Genomic DNA, 17,308 nt, shown 5'->3' with positions numbered 1-17,308 from the left:
CCCTTGAGCGTGTCCTGGGACATGATCTGTGACAGCACAGGCATCTGAATCCATTGAACCTTTTGAGGTCCAAATTGTGACTGGACTGCATGCCTAACCTGGAGATATTTATAAAAGGCACGGTTCGACAATGAGAACTCCAATTTTAAGCTATTAAATGATTTAATTTCTGAACCCTGGAATACTTGAATTAGATGGTTTATACCTTGGTTCACCCATTCCCTACATCTTTCAACTTTAGCTATTTCGGCCAGATTTCTATTATTCCATAAAGGGGCCAATACGGATACCCCCTGGTATCCTAGTATAGCCTTAACTGTTTTCCAGAGTTTAACAATCTGGTTGATTGTCGGGCAACTTATACCGAACGAGTTTGCCTCAAGGGCCTCAATAAGTGTATTGTGGGGGCATCCTAGCATTAATAGGCTATGGCGTGGCGAGCCCCCGCTTAATATTCCTGCTCCTGCTATATGCTGCATCTTTTCCTGCCAAATAGTAAAGCCTAGGATGTGGAACCGCCATCCCCCCATCCTTCAACGGTGGCTGCAACGTTCGTAGACTAATCCTAGGTGGCCCCTTTTTCCATATAAAATCTCTAAACAGATTCTATTTTCTTAAACCACCGCGAGCCAATCCATACCGGCGAGTTATGGAGAAAATATAAAATTTGGGGGAGCCAAACCATCTTAATCAAGTTACAGCGTCCCGCCATCGATATGGGGAGGCGGCTCCAAATATCTGACTTGTCTTTAAGTTTCAACAAAAGAGGGGCTAAGTTATCTTCCAGATACCCATTTACATCCCTTGCCATCCAAACCCCCAAGTACTTAAATTTCTCCACCACCTTCAAGTTAAAAGTATCTTGTATTGCATTGATGGCCCCCATATCTATCGGGAGTAATGCCGATTTATCCCAATTGATAGTCAATCCAGATACTTGGCCAAATTCCCTAATCATTTTCATAGCCGCTTTCATAGAAGCTTGAGCCTCTCCCAAAAAAAGCAAAATATCGTCGGCAAATAATGCGATCTTTTCCTCCATCTGACCTCTCCTAAATCCCTGAATGTCTGGATTAGCCCTAATAGCTATGGCCAATGGCTCCATTGCCAGGACGAAAAGCAAGGGGGAAAGGGGACAGCCCTGCCTCGTTCCTCGTTCCAGTTGAAACGCATCAGAATACTCGTTATTAATTTTTATTTTTTTGCGCTTGGATTAGTATAGAGCATTTTTACCCATTTAATAAAAGTTGGATCAAACCCAAATCTAGTAAGGACTTCAAATAAATATTCCCACTCAAGACAATCAAAAGCCTTGGCTGTGTCCAAGGCTAGTATTGCCCTGGGGCCTCCATTGTCTACCGGAATCTGGACATTCAACTGGGCTCTACGTATATTAATGCTGGTAGACCTGTTCGGGATAAATCCCGACTGGTCAGGATGAATGAGCGTGTGAATAAACTTTTTTAAACGTGTTGCCAGTATTTTCGCTAGGATCTTTACATCAGTGCAAAGCAGCGAAATCGGACGATACGAAGCAGGATCCATAGGGTCTTTCCCCTCCTTGGGGAGAACCACTATATTAGCTTCCAGCATTGAGGGAGGAAGCGTCCCAGCCTCCAAAGCCTGGGTCAATGCCTCCAGCAACTCCGGCAGCAGGCCCTCGCCATATTTCTTATAAACCTCGATAGGAAACCCATCAGGTCCTGGTGATTTTAGATTGGGCATCTCCGCCACCGTTTTACGAAGTTCATCAATTGTTATTGGGGCCTCCATTGCCATATCTTCTACTGATAATGTTGGTATACTTATATTTCCTAAAAATTTAACCGCCGTTCCCCCCTCTCCCCCCCCTCTGAGATTTATATAAAGAACGATAATAATGGTGAAATATATTTTTAATCATAATAGGATTAGAAGTGATCTCCCCCTGTGGGGTCCTGACCGCTAGTACCGTTGAAGGGGCAGTGTTTGTTTTAACCAATAGAGACAATAAGCGACCCACTTTTTCGCCCTCCCCAAAATTCACCTGTCTCTGAAGTATACATCTATTATCTATCTTTCTCCTGATAGTCATCGTATAGTCTTGCTGTTTTTCTATCCATACCTTCTGAGTAAATGGGGTTGGGCTAATAATATACTGCTGTTCTGCCCCTAATACTGCCTTCCTGGCCTGCTCTTCCTGGTTCCTCATCTTAGCTTTATTTCCAGCAATTTGCTGGATAAAGAGTCCCCTTAGAAAAGCTTTTAGTGAGTCCCAAATTGCTCCCGCCGATGCAGTACCCGCATTAATATAAGTAAAGTATTTCAGTTCGATTATTAAACGCTCTGGATTGTCCAGCATCTCTAACCATGAAGGGTCAATTTTTCATTGCCCAGGGTATTGCTTATTCCCCACAATAAGCATCAATGTTAAAGGGGAATGGTCTGAAATCCCCCTTGGGCCATATTGTACTGCCTCCACCAAGGCCAAAGCTTGGCTATTCACCAGGGCCATATCTAATCTAGATAAAGTAAGAAAAGACGTTGAGAAACAGGAATATTGTCGCTCTAGCGGGTACCGGGTACGCCACGAGTCGCATAATCCCACTTCCTGCAGAAAGCGAGACAATCTCGTCTCGTTCCCTGCCGTTGTTGAAACTACCGTTGGGAATCTATCTAAGGACTTATTCAAGACTTCGTTAAAATCCCCCACTACTATTACGGGGATATCCGATTTATCTATTGTAAATAATATTAGCTCGTGTAAAATCTCCAATTTAAATGGAGGTGGAATATATATATTTGCTATCACATATGGGTTATTTTCAATACAGCAATATAAAAAAATGTAACGACCCTTTGCATCTATACGACTGTTATAGCAAGAAAACAAAACCTCCCTATCGATTAAAATGCTCACCCCTCTTGCATATGAAGAAAACACCGAATGAAATTGGGTTTGGAATTTCTGGCCACGCAGGAGCGGGACCGTCTCAGCGGTCAGATGTGTCTCCTGTAAACAAAGCAATCCGGGTCCTAGGCCCTCTAGTGCTGATAGCACTACAGCTCTCTTGGTCGGATTTCCCAAACCCCGGACATTCCATGACATTACCTTAATTCTTTTTGGCTGCATCACGTGCTAATAACCTATGTAATGAGCAGGTTGCGACAAAAAAAAACAGAAAAAAAGAAAAGAAATAGAGAAGGAGGAAAGAAAAAAAGACCTTCTCCTTCCCACATAATTACGTTCGTGTCATTCCCAAATACATAAATGTGATTATTGTCCCCCCAATTGTGGTACCTCCTCTCACCTCCTCCCAAGAGGTAAATCCTTAATCTTGTGTATAGATATATTAGTGCTCTATTTCCCAACCTTCCCACCTTACCCCTCCCTTTCCCTAAACTTAGGATCACCCCCCTCCCCACCCTCCCATCTCGCCCTACAGGGCTCCCCCCTAGGGGTTGACCCGTGACCTTCCTACACCTCATCCACCTCTTACTTGCACTATCTCTACTTAGTGCATCAATCAACAACCAAACCCAAAACGAGGGGCACAAATGCACTCCTCTACACTCACCCATAAGTATTCTGTTATCTTCAATCCCTCAAAGTACAGTTCTCCCGCCTCTTTTTTATGCACATAGTGAACTTGCAAATAATTAATATCTCGTACCCTATCTTTACCCCCCTCATCCCCCACACAGCAAATTACAAAAAATAAAGTTATTGAATCATGAAAACCAACCCAGTTACATAGGTCTATAACTCTTTTTTGTTTTCTTCTAACCATTGGGTTGCCTCCCTCGGTGTATTAAAAAAAAGCGTCCTACCTAGTGCTATTACCCTCAGTCGGGCTGGATAGAGGAGAGCGTAATCTAACTTATACTTGATCATACTGCGCTTGACTGGAATGAATTCAGCTCTACGTTTCTGGAGATCTGGGGAGAAATCAGGATATAAAGAGACCCTAGCCCCCTCACATCTGATGTCACCCTTCTCCCTGGCTTCCCGGAGTAGGGACACTTTGTCATGGTAGTTAAGCACTTTTTTTTTTTTTTTTTTTTTTTTTTTTGCCACATCAGTGTTTCTATACCAGAGACTAGGTTCAGCTTATCGCTCACTCGTGTCTCATTTTCCATTCCACATCATCGTAGCATATTTAGTTATTCAAATTTTAAGCTTAGTATAATCACCTAAGGATTTTGTAACATTTAATTGAAGTACAAAAGTAATAAAAAATCCCCTAGTATTTACGGGCTACACACCATGCCAGTATCTATTATCCTGGTATTCCGTGTCTAATACAAATTTTTTCTCTCCCTACTCCTCCCCTCCACCCACCCCCCCTCCCCCCCTCCTATCCCCAATCTATTAGAAGACACATCTAGCAAAGGATGCCTAGTACAAATAAATAAAGGAGCTATATAGGCTAAGAGACGCCTGTTCACAATACTTTATAGGGGAATCCCCAATCTTCCCAATCCAGAACCCCATATCTTTTAAAATTTCTTACCGTTACCCTGCTTAATAAAGAAAACCCTTTCATTACCAATAGTTTTCCTTATATTATCCAACCATATATCTGATAGTGGACTAGAGAATGCCTGCCAATTCTGGGCGATTAATTTCCTTGCCTGAAAAAGGCATCTAGTAACTGGTTCAAATATATTTTTAGGGATTTTATATCCCTCCGGTATAGCCAACAAGCAGGTCCTCACTGTTGCCTCTAATGTCAACCCAAATATTTCATTCACATGATCTATAACTTGTGTCCAGTATCTGAACAGTTTCGGACACCTCCAAAACATATGAATGAAATCCCCAACCCGACCACATCTGGGGCACTGATCATTATCCCTCCATCCCATTTTAAACATTTTCCTAGGCGTATAATATGCCTGGTGGAAAAAAAAAAGTTGAGAGGCTTTCTGTGCCGGAGAAATAGAGACCTTGGTTCCCTGTTCCATTATCCAGTCCCAGTCCGGTATGGACAACGGACCCACATCTCTCTCCCATTTCCCTTTACTTTTAATCATACCGCTTCGGTCTAGCAATTTATCTCCCAGCCTGTTATATAGGAATGAAATCAATCCTTTGAGCGTGTCCCTGGACATAATTTGAGATAACACCGGGATCTCAATCAACTGTATCTCCTGTGATCTAAATTGGGCCTGGATTGCGTGTCTGACCTGAAAATATTTATAAAGCGAGTGATTCGATATAGAGAATTCAGACCTTAAGTCCGCAAATGATCTGATATCCGAATCCTGGAGCAATTGCGCTAGTTTATCTATCCCTTGGTTTACCCACTCCTTACTTTTTTCCACTTTAAATAGCTCATCTAGGTTCCTATTGTCCCATAAGGGAGCCAACACGGATACCTGTTGGTATCCCAACAGGGCCTTAGCTGTTTTCCAGATTTTAACAATCTGGGTAATCGTTGGGCAACGCATATTAAACGAATTTGCTTCAAGCGCTTCCATAAGCGTGTTATGTGGGCACCCTAACATTAATAGCCTATGGCAGGGATTGGCTTCATTTTTTGTTATTGCTCCAGCTAAGTGTTGCAGTTGAGCCGCTAGGTAGTAAAGTCTGGGATGTGGAATCGCCAACCCCCCTTCTTCCAGCGGCAGCTGCAAAGTTCGCAAACTAATCCTCGGTGGACCCTTTTTCCATATACAGGATCTAAATAAAGATTCTATTTTCTTGAACCATTTTTCCCCGATCCATAAAGGTGAATTATGGAGGACATACAAGATTTGAGGAAGCCATACCATCTTGATCAAGTTGCAGCGGCCGGCCATTGAAAGGGGGAGGCGACTCCAAATATCAGCCTTTTGTTTTAACTTTACTAGAAGGGGGGATAGATTATCATCTAAATAAGAGTTTACATCCCTAGTAATCCACACCCCCAGATATTTAAACTTCTCGACTTGTTTCAGGTTCCCGATGTCCTGGGGAGCACAGATATACCCACTTTCCAGTGGTAATATAGCCGATTTATCCCAATTGATGGTTAATCCTGATATATAACCAAATTCTCTGATCATCTTCATTACCACTTTCAGTGAGGCTTGAGCATCCCCTAGGAAAAGTAAAATATCATCGGCAAACAATGCCATTTTTTCCTCTACCTGTCCTCTTCTAAATCCCTGTATATCAGGACTGGCCCTAATGGCGATGGCTAGCGGCTCCACCGCCATAACAAACAATAGGGGGGAGAGGGGGCACCCCTGCCTCGTGCCTCGTTCCAACAGAAATGTTTCAGAAAGCTCATTATTAATTTTAATTTTCGCTCTTGGATCCGTATATAACAGTTTTATCCATTTAATAAATTTTGGTCCAAAGCCAAATCTAGTAAGCACATTAAATAGGTATGCCCATTCGAGACTGTCGAATGCTTTGGCTGCATCCAGAGTCAAAACTGCTCTGGAGCCCCCATTGTCCACCAAAACCTGTGTATTCAAAAAAAGTCTACGTATGTTGACACTAGTAGATCTATTCGGGATAAAACCCGACTGATCGGAATGAATGAGCTTTTGGACACTTCTTTTTAAACGTGTTGCAAGCACTTTTGCTAGAATTTTTACGTCCGACCCCAGCAACGAGATCGGGCGATATGAGGCCGGGTCCATAGAGTCTTTGTCCTCTTTAGGAATAACCACTATTGTGGCTTCCAACATCGAAGAGGGCAGAGCTCCACACTCGAAGGAATGCCTCAATGTCTCCAGCAGTTGTGGCAACAGGACCTCTCCATATCTCTTGTAGACCTCGATTGGCAAACCATCAGGTCCTGGTGCTTTTAAGTTAGTCATCCCTGCCACCGCACTTTGGAGTTCCTCAATAGTAATCGGGGCCTCCATTACTGCTAGATCTTCTACTGTTACTGTTGGCATATTCAAATTCCCCAGAAAAGCAGCTATAGCTCCCCCTTCACTCCCCCCTTGGGACTTATATAGTGAACTGTAATAACGATAAAATACATTATTAATAGTGGATGTTTCAGACGTAGTCTCCCCCTCTGGGGTCCTAATCGCCAATATCGCTGGAGGGGCCGTATTTGCTTTGATCAGCAGGGACAGCATTCGTCCCACTCTCTCTCCCTCCCCAAAGTTTGCTTGTTTCTGCAGTATACATCTATTTTCCATCTTACGCCTAGTAATTATCTTGAATTCTTGCTGTTTATCAAGCCAAGCCTTCTGGGTAGTAGGGTTCGGGTTTATAGTATACTGTCTTTCTGTCTCTAGCACCGCCTTAGTAACTTCCTCTTCCTGTTTTTTCAATTCGGCCCTGTTCCTAGCAGTTGATTGGATAAAAAGACCTCTTAAAAAGGCTTTTAAAGAATCCCAAACAACTCCTACTGGCGCTGTACCTACATTAATATTAATAAACTCCTTTAGGTCAGTTGTCACCCGGTCCGTATCTTTCATTAATTCCAGCCAAACAGGGTCGATTTTCCATTGGCCAGAGTATTGTTTCTTACCAACACAAAGTGTCAGTATTAGGGGGGAGTGGTCCGAGATACTTCTTGGACCATATTCTATCTCATCCACTCGCGGCATCGCACTACTATTTAACAGAGCCATATCGAGTCTCGATAGTGTAGAGAAGGAAGCTGAGTAACAAGAGTATTGTCGCTCCCTCGGATACCGAGTGCGCCATGCATCGTATAAACCTGCCTCACTTAAGAAGCGGGCTAACCTCGTGGAATCTTTCACTATTGGTGTATTTACGATTGGGAACCTGTCCATAGATTTATCCAACACTTCATTAAAGTCCCCTACTACTATCACAGGGATACCAGGTTTATCTATTACAAAGGATAATAACTCATATAAAATCTCTAATTTAAATGGAGGAGGGACATATATGTTGGCTATCACGTAGGGATTATTCTCAATTTGGCAGTATAAAAAAACATATCTACCCTTTGCATCTATACAACTATTATGGCAAAGAAACCGAACCGCCCTATCGACAAGAATACTAACCCCTCTTGCATAGGTTGAAAATACGGAATGGAACTGGGTCTGGTATTTCCGACCTTGCAGACACCGAATCGTGTCACCTGTTAAGTGCGTCTCCTGAAGACACAATAGTCCGGGTCCTTTGCCCTCTAAAGCTGACAAAACCACTTTCCTTTTGGTCGGATCTCCCAGACCCCGCACATTCCATGATACTATCTTAATTCTTTTCGCCTGCATCACCGCTTAGCGATCTGTAAATTGGGCAGATTTCTCAAAAACCATTGAAAAAATAAAAAATAAAAATAAAAATATATAAGTATATTGACACCAAAAAAGACCTTCCCCCTTCCTATCCCTTTCCTGCCAGTCAACAACCCGCACATTGGGTGGTCTAAACCAAGAAAAGCAAAAGGAAGGAGAAAAAGAAAAGAGTGAAAAGTGTACAAACATGATAATACCAAAAAATTCTCTCTCTCCCTTTTTCCCCTTAGTTTTACATATGTGTATCCTATATTCTACATACTCTACGTAATAGTGCATCTCAAGATTTGTGTATCCTTGTATTATTTTTGTTACTCTTCCCTTTCCCCACCTTCCCGTCCCATCTCTCCCTCCTCCCCTTTTACCAAACCCCCTCCCCCACCCCTCCCCCCCTCGCCCCATAGGGCTACCCCCTAGGGGAATAATTGTGACCTTCTCACGACACTCCCACCACTCACCCATACCAATCCTACTGGGTGCTTTCACCCAGAATCTACCCCCACTCATGGGGACCTCTTGTCCCCCACTACAAATGCTTAATTACACTCAACACACCCTTATTGCTCAACCCCAGCCCCCACCTACATTGTGCAATATACCAGATATAGCAAATTTACAACTAATACATTCCCTATTTCTACCTACCCCCCCAAAATATATGCCCCTAAGTCCTTTGAAATCCACCCAACTACCCTACAATGTACATTTATAGATCCTTTTTTGTTTCATCTAACCATTGAGATGCCTCTCCTGGCGTATTGAAAAAGAGCATTTTCCCTAATGCATTCACCCTTAAACGCGCTGGATATAGGAGCGCATAATCTAACTTAAATTTAACCATTTCTCGTTTGACTGGTATGAATTCGGCTCTTCTTTTCTGGAGGTCAGGGGAGAAATCAGGGTACAGGGAGACCCTGGCTCCCTTATATCTGATGTCTCCCCTCATTCTAGCCTCTCGTAATAGGGACACTTTATCCTGGTAATTGAGGATCTTAAGCATTATAGGCCTAGGGCGCTCCCCCACCTGGCAAGCTTTTACCGGGGTACGATGTGCCCGTTCAATTGCAAATGTCGGGGTAACTGTTGCGGTCCCAAAAAGTTCTCGGAGCCACCCCTCAAGGAAACCAATCAAGTTAGTCCCCTCACAGTGTTCAGGAAGGCCTAGCACTCTGATATTGTTTCTACGATTTCTGTTCTCCATCTCATCGAGTTTATCCGCTTGTGTAGTGACTATTTTCTTAAGTGCTTCAACTTCCTGCCTCACCGGTCTCAGCTCATCTTCTATTGTGCCCATACGTTCCTCAAGCTCAGTAGTTCTTAATATAGTCCTATTCAATTCCTGCCTCATAGTCAATAGTTCCTCTTTTATATGTCTTAGCTGCACATCAAAATTTGATATCGAATCTTTGCATTCCTTAATTGCGTTGAAAATGTCTCTTAATGTAGGTTCCTCATCCAGGTTACCTGTCATTGGTAAATGGGAGCTGGTTGTTTCTGGATTTGTTGTCACTATTCCTAGTTTACTTCCCCCCCCCTCCTTTGCTGCCCCCCAATTTAGCAGCTATTGGGGTGGGGGGGTTAACCACAGACTGGCCTTGACTCCTTCTGTCGGCCGAGAAGTTTTTAATGTCTTTATTATGTAGATTTGTCTGCTGAGAGCTTAACTTGCTGGGTGAAGCTGGGCCAGAGTGAGCATAACGCTCCAGTTTTTCCGCCGCTGATGCCGAGGCCATTTGGTTACTTTTGTCCTTGGCGGCACGCGTGATTTGTTGACCCTCTGAGGGTGTTTGCACCTCAGGAGATCTTTTTCTTGACATAGTTAGGTTAAACAAATTATATGGCCACGTAAAAACCTGCCTTACAAGTCAAAAAAAAAAAAGATTTTTTCAAAGAAAAGGGGACCACGATGTTATGGCGTCACTCCTAATGTAGATGACACTCCCTCATTTATCAGAGGGGGCAATATTAATCAACAGCTGGCCTCCAACCTCAGCAGACAGCCCCACCGCCAAAGACTCATTGCCGTATATTGATATATTTATACTTATGTATATATGCTTATATATGCCTATATTCACAATATATAATCAAAGTAGAGCAAAACAGTTGGTGGTTTTACTTCGTTTGTAATTTAAGACCAAAGGAAGAGAGGCAATTATCTCAGTTGCCAGTACATAGCCTCATAAAACCATAGGAAGAGTAACAGGGTATTCAGAACTTCCTCTCACTTCCCCATAGGGTTAAGCAGTCAATGCAGTTGTATATTTATTGCCACTTATCTTAGTGCTGGTCCGTAGTCATACAGCGTTTAACCGGTCTGTGCAGGGTATCCAGGTTGTCCAAATCTTTCTCTCTCCCCTCCAGAACTTTCGGGCAAGCAGCGCTGTCAGTATGCGTTTCGCTTCACTTAACAGCTAGTCTGGTTGAGAGGTAACGAGCAGCAAACGAAGGAGGAGGGGGGCGGGGAGCTCTACACAGGAGTCTCCTCTCGCCTATACATCCGCCAAGCAACCAGCTGCCCAGAACCTGTAATAGATACTAGGCCCGCCGCACGTGACTGCACACCAAGCTCGTTCGGAGCAGGGGGAGAGACTTTACGGCGTCCCAAGGAACCCGGAGCCACACGAAATCTCGCGAGATCTCCAGCGACACTCTCGGCTCCTGCTCAGACAGCCCGACACAGATAGCAGCCACCCCCGTGCTCCGAAAAGGCAGGAAGAGGAAGGAAAAAAAAAAAAAAAAAAAGGAACGCTCGGGCTTAAAGGTAACAGCCACAGCGGCTCAGTTTAAAATGTCAAGCATTTAAGCAATATATGAGTAGGCATAGAAGCCTAACAACTATACTACCATACAAGCGCTGTATACTGAGGGCTTTAGGCGGCATCAGGTAGCCCAGGGAGGATCAAAGCGAGGGCATCAAAGCAGGCCGGGCAGCATGGGACAGAGCAACACCATGCTCTCACTCTCCACACACCTCCCCTCCCATCCACATCCGGTCACACCCCCCAACCGTAGTTAAGCACTTTGATCAGTATAGGCCTAGGATGGTCCCCCATGCGGCATACCTTAGCTGGAGTTCGATGTGCACGTTCTATTGCGAATAGGGGACTGAGAGCGGTGGCCCCAAAGAGATTCCGAAACCACCCCTCTAGAAAACCTATTAAATTAGCGCCCTCACATTGCTCGGGGAGGCCTAACACCCTAATATTGTTTCTTCGGCTCCTATTTTACATCTCGTCCAATTTGGCTGCTTGGCTATCAACCATATTTTTAAGAGATGCGACTTCTTGCTTCACAGGACTCAGCTCATCCTCAATCGCACCTACACGTTCCTCAAGATCGGAGGTCCTTAAAATAGTCCTATTTAATTCTTGTCTCATAGATAGTAGTTCCTCTTTAATGGATCTCAGCTGGCTATCAAAGCTAGATATTGAGACTTTACATTCTTTGATCGCATTTAGTATGTCCCTTAATGTAAGCTCCCCCTCCAGCGTATCAGGTGTAGGTGTATTGTTACTGGCTGACGTATCGGCACTATATTTGCATTGACCATTACAGTTTTTCCTCCCCCTGATCCCTTAGTACCTCCAAATTTAGAAACCAATGGGGTGAGAGGGTTAATCGCAGAATGACCTTGGCTCTTTCTGTCTCCAGACGAGTTTTTCGAATCTTTATTCTGTAAAATATTCTGTTGGCTACTTGTCTTAGGGGGTGAGGCAAGGCCCGAGTGTGCGTATCGTTCTAATTTTGCAGCCGCAGTTGAAGCCATATGATTGGCTTTATCCTTAGCCGAGCGGGTGGTTTGAGACCCCTCCAAAGGAGGTTGCTCTTCGGGAGACCTTTTCCTAAACATAATTAGCTTTGGATAAATACCAGGATTTTTCCCACTAGGGCTTCAATACACCTCCGTGTCGCTCTCACCCAAAATTTCCAGGAGTAGCCTGCTCTTTAGGTGGAGAGAGGCAAAAAGTGATTAGCTGTGGGATATCTCCACAAGCTTAAAACTCCTCAGCACTGTCCGATCGTAAAAATGTGAAGCGCCTATATAGAACGCATCGCATGCGATCCAAACTTGATTTTTGGAAAGCAAAACGGAGGAAACAGCAGTGCAGAAGTGCAAGACTACAAACAAATATGCAGAGGTATAAACATTTCATAAAAAATAGATAGAAAATCTCCAACCACTTTTACCCCTGATAGAATATCTCGAGCAGCAAGAGAGGATATATGCAATAGTTATATGGAAGCTAGCATTATAAACACCGAACAATCAGATTAGGCGATGTAGTCCAGCAAAAAAAAAAAAAAAAAGGGGTAGCAATAAGCTAGCATTAAGATCTATACCCACGGTCTGTTTAGTTCCACTCTCCTGTACGTTATTTAATCAATTAATTTAATTGAATCAGGCATCAAGTTCCATCCAGATATACAAACAAAGAAGTTCCAGACCACGGGGTTCTCTATGGACAGTCCTCAACTCAGCTTCGGCCTATATCACACCAGCCAACAGAACAAATAGCACAAGTTGTTACCTCTGCAGCTAAAGGATGGCAGCTTGAGGAGTCCTCCTTTCCTGGTGGCAGCAGCAAACAATGTGACTAGGAAGCAGGTGGTGCTCGAAATCTCGCGATATCTCCTGCGAGGCTCACGGGCTATTCTCCACCAATAACTTACCCACGTCGATGAGACCGACTCCGACCGAACAAATCCCGGAACCCGGGAAGCGACGGAGCACGGCCGGACGAGCGGCACCCGCACGGACAAGGAAGGACGCCCAAAGGTAAGGTAAGGAGCTACTCCTCCAGTCGTCAGCAGCCCAGGTAGTGAGGGGTCAAAAGCAGCTAGCACACGTCAAGACAGGGTGGAGAAGGGGAGAGCTACACCATGCTCTCACTCCTCGCTTATTCACACTCCCACTCATGTCCGGTCACGCCCCCTCTTTTGAGTTCGTACACTTCAGTTGCTGTAACTAAGCCATTTCATGAAATAACTGGTAAAAAGCTAGATCCATTTGTTAAGAACTAATATTTTCACTTAAACCAAAAAAATAAGTATTTTAAGTTCTTAATCAGATGATACAGGCAATTAAAAACATGGGACAAATATGTCCCTTGGTCCTCAAAGGGATATTTATGAATTTTATGTGAAATATTACATTTTTTTTATTTTTTATACATGCCTACAAAGTTCATTATGTACATTACATAGGCCTTACTTTTTTGCACCCATTTCCTACCAGCTGGACATTTTATATCTGATGATGTGATTGGAGCACAGACTTTTACATGTTGACAATAATGTGATTACATCCTCAAACGTTGGAACCTTAAACAGAAAGTGATAATGAGGATGGAGTCAATAACCCAATGATGGGGGTCTTCAGGATCAGTCCAGTCTTCATCTTGGTTGTTCTCCCCCATCCTCACTCTCTGACCTCTGGTGGGGCTCAGCCCCGCTGTTATTCATGACTAAATCATGTACTAAATAAGGAAGTGCAGGACTTCTTGTGTTGGGAAGATGGCAATGAGTGATAGAGGGGGAGGGGACACTCATCCTATAATCCCCTCATCACTGTCACTATAAAAGACAGTTCTCGTTGTTTCCTCACTCTCTGACTAAGGTCCATGAATAAAGAAATGATCTGGTAGGAGATCAGAGGACCCATTTACTAGTTACCTTGAGGGGGGAATTGTAAGATCCTCGGAGACAAAGCTGCCTGATGTGGGCGGAGTCCTGGTTTAGGGGAACCAATCAGCTCATGTCTAGTAATAATCTTTGTATTTCTATTTTAGTAGATGGACGGGAGATGAGGAAAACCTCAGAGGATTGTCTCACTTTGTCTCCAGACTGTAAAGTAGAAGATGAGGACATCACACAGTATAGTCCAGGAGAAAACCCGACTACCTCAAATGTCCATCCGGCACCACACAGTGTAGATGGACCATCGTATTCCTCTTATCCTGAGGAACCTCAGACTGTGAGGGACGGTGCCATCCTTCCAACAGAGAAGAGCTTTTCCTGTACTGAGTGTGAGAAAATTTTTTCAAAGAAGTCCACTCTTTACATACATCAGAGATCTCACACGGGGGAGAGGCCGTATTCCTGTTCTGAGTGCGGGAAATGTTTTTCACAGAAGTCCAATCTTTACACACATCAGAGATTGCACATGGGAGAGAAGCTGTATTCCTGTCCTGAGCGCGGGAATTGTTTTTCACAGAAGTCCCATCTCTACACACATCAGAGATCTCACACAAAGGAAAAGCCGTATTCCTGTCCTGAGTGTGGGAAAAGTTTTTCACTGAAGTCCAATCTTTACATGCACCATAGATCTCATACAGGGGAGAAGCCGTATGCCTGTCCTGAGTGTGGGAAATGTTTTTCACAGCTATCCAATCTTTATACACATCAGCGATCTCACACGGGGGAGAAGCCATATTCCTGTCCTGAGTGTGGGAAATGTTTTTCGCAGAAGTCCAGTCTTTCCATACATCAGAGATCTCACACGGGGGAGAAGCCGTATTCCTGTCCTGAGTGCAGAAAATGTTTTTCAGCGAAGTCCAATCTTTACGCACATCAGAGATTGCACACGGGGGAGAAGCCGTATTCCTGTCCTGACCCCAGGAAAAGGTTTTTCACAGAAGTCTTTTCTTTACACACATCAAAGATCTCACACACGGGAGAAGCCGTATTCCTGTCCTGAGTGTGGGAAAAGTTTTTTTTATTGAAGTCCAGTCTTTACATGCATCGGCGATCTCACACAAGGGAGAAGCCACTTTCCTGTCCTGAGTGAGGGAATTGTTCTTCACTGAAGTCCTGTCTTCCTGTACATCAGGGACCCCACACAACTCTTGAGGTGTATTAGAGCCTTGAGTGCGGGAAATGTCTTCTATATGAATGTTGCTGGACATCACAGCTCTCATGTGGGGAAGAAGCACACCCTGATATACACCTCAGATATACTCCATGGCTGATCTTCATCATGTAAGAAGGGGTGTGGAAATGTTTAAAAAAAACTACTTTATGACAATCTCCTTGTTCTGATAAGATAAAAAATTATTTTAACCAAAACCGTATATAAATCTGAGGTGCTTTTAGGAATGCCGGGGGCTTTTATAACTTGGGTGCTCAGTACAAGCGACATGCTTCGGTGTCCGCCCTAATAAAGGAAAAGTTCACCTTTTATAAAAAAAATAATAAATGCACATTTTCTGCAAGTAAAAAAAATGAATTTACATTTTTTTTAGGAGCCTGGAATGCATTGCAGCCATGATGTGCTGATGGCTGGTGCTATGCAGGACTCCTGCAGACTGTCCGTGTAATCTGTCTGCCTGTACATTATACAGGAAGGCAGTTACAGTGACAGAACCAATCATCTACCAGAGAGCTCAGCAGAGGTGTGGGAGTTCATTGAAAACCACAAGCCGACATCAAAGGACAGAACTCTGTGAATGAATGGCACGGCCGCCCTCTTTTCATAAAGTGACAGCCGGTACAGGGAACTTCACCCCGCACCGCTGTCACACAGAGTGCTTGGATCACTGAGGCACTGCAGGAACAGGAACATATAACATGTTCCCAAAGGGGAACTTATCCTTTAAACCTTTCACTGCCAGAGTTGATTTTGTGGATTTTTGCCCACATGTTTAAAAAAAATAACTTTAGGCCTGAAGAATACATAAAACCCCCAAACCATGATATATTTTCTGAAAGCAGACACCCTAGAGCAGGGATATGCAATTAGCGGACCTCCAGCTGTTTCATAACTACAAGTCCCAAGAGCCATAGCAAGACTCTGACAGCCACAAGCATGACACCCAGAGGCAGAAGCATGACGGGACTTGTAGTTTTGCAACAGATGGAGGTCCGCTAATTGCAGATCCCTGCCCTAGAGAATAGTAGTAGTTCCAAATTTTTATGTCACATATTACCGCAAAAGTCTACTACTAAATATCAGTAAAAAACACAGTTCATTATAGGGGGCACAAAAATGCAATTAGTTACCCAATTTTTTGGAAAATTATAAAATCCGAGGTTGCACCAAGTAAATAGATGCCCAACATGTCAAACCTTAAATTTGTATGCACCTGTGAAATGGTGACAAAACTTCAGTACCCGATATTTTCTATAGGCAAAGTTTTAAAGGAGGTCTGATGCTAGAATTATTTCTCTCATTCCTTTAGTGTGCGGCGATATGTATCATGTGTGTCGCAATCTAAGTATTTAGGTGCTCCAACGTGTGCGTTTTATGTTTGTAAGTGTGTATATATGGGGGTGGGGGGCATGAATTTTTAGGGGGAGGATTTTATGTGCTTGGGTGTAACTTAACTTTTTTTCATGCACATGACTATTATCCCACTAATCTTTATAACTCATGACCAGCTGGCTGTGCAAGCTACTTTGATACTGCCATTTATCACCGTCTCCTTTCTATGTCCCCCAAGCATTGTGTAAGTGGCACAGATGATCATTTACAATGTTAGAAAATTAAGAGATTGCTATGTATTCATATTTTGTATGTTTTATTAGTTAGGCTGATTTTCTTTGCTGCCAAGGCATAAAAGGTCCTGAAGAAGCTTATTGATGTGAAACGCGTCGAACTCTTGGACAATTCAACAAAGCTTAATTAGTCAATATGAATATATGGCCTAATGTTTGATGGATTTGTTCCCATGTGGTTTTAACACATCATTTTAGTATTTGTAATAAAGATTTATATTTTATGGAAATTGTGTATTTTTCCTACAAATAAAAGCCATACAAGGTTATTTTTGAAATGATATAGATATTGGATGTGGTACATTTATAGTAGCCAAATCTTTCTTTTTTTTTTTTAAGTATAAAAAAAAAAGAAATTGTTGAACGAATGTGTCCGCCATTCACCCAGCTGTGATGAATATTGGATGTGTTTTATTCCATACGCTGATTTCCTTGGCTCCATCTAGTGGTCACAATGCGGTATTGTGCTATTTTTACTAATGGAAGTATGTTAGGAAAAATACCCCATTATGGTGTCAGAAACCATGAACCAGGCCGAGACAGAAGTACAATTAAATCACACTTGTTTATTAAATAAAAATAAAAAGGTAAATAGAGTAAGCGT

General features: G+C 43.2%; 1 protein-coding gene across 1 annotated transcript in view; it reads left to right on the top strand.

Moving 5' to 3' along the window:
- Positions 1–16,934, top strand: part of LOC143989727 (uncharacterized) — a 37,191-nt gene extending 20,257 nt beyond the window's left edge. The window contains exon 3 of the mRNA XM_077490000.1: positions 14,001–16,934. Coding sequence (XP_077346126.1) covers positions 14,001–14,908 — 908 coding nt within the window. The 3' untranslated portion in view covers positions 14,909–16,934. The remainder of the gene's footprint in view (positions 1–14,000) is intronic.
- The last annotated feature ends 374 nt before the right edge of the window (positions 16,935–17,308 follow it).

The sequence above is a fragment of the Lithobates pipiens genome, unplaced genomic scaffold (genome assembly GCF_037356315.1).
Source record: "Lithobates pipiens isolate NorthernLeopardFrog02 unplaced genomic scaffold, aLitPip1_a1.2 Scaffold_18, whole genome shotgun sequence".
NCBI lineage: Eukaryota > Metazoa > Chordata > Amphibia > Anura > Ranidae > Lithobates > Lithobates pipiens.
The sequence above is the reverse complement of the archived record's forward strand: the minus strand, read 5'-3'. Positions and strand labels throughout refer to the sequence as shown.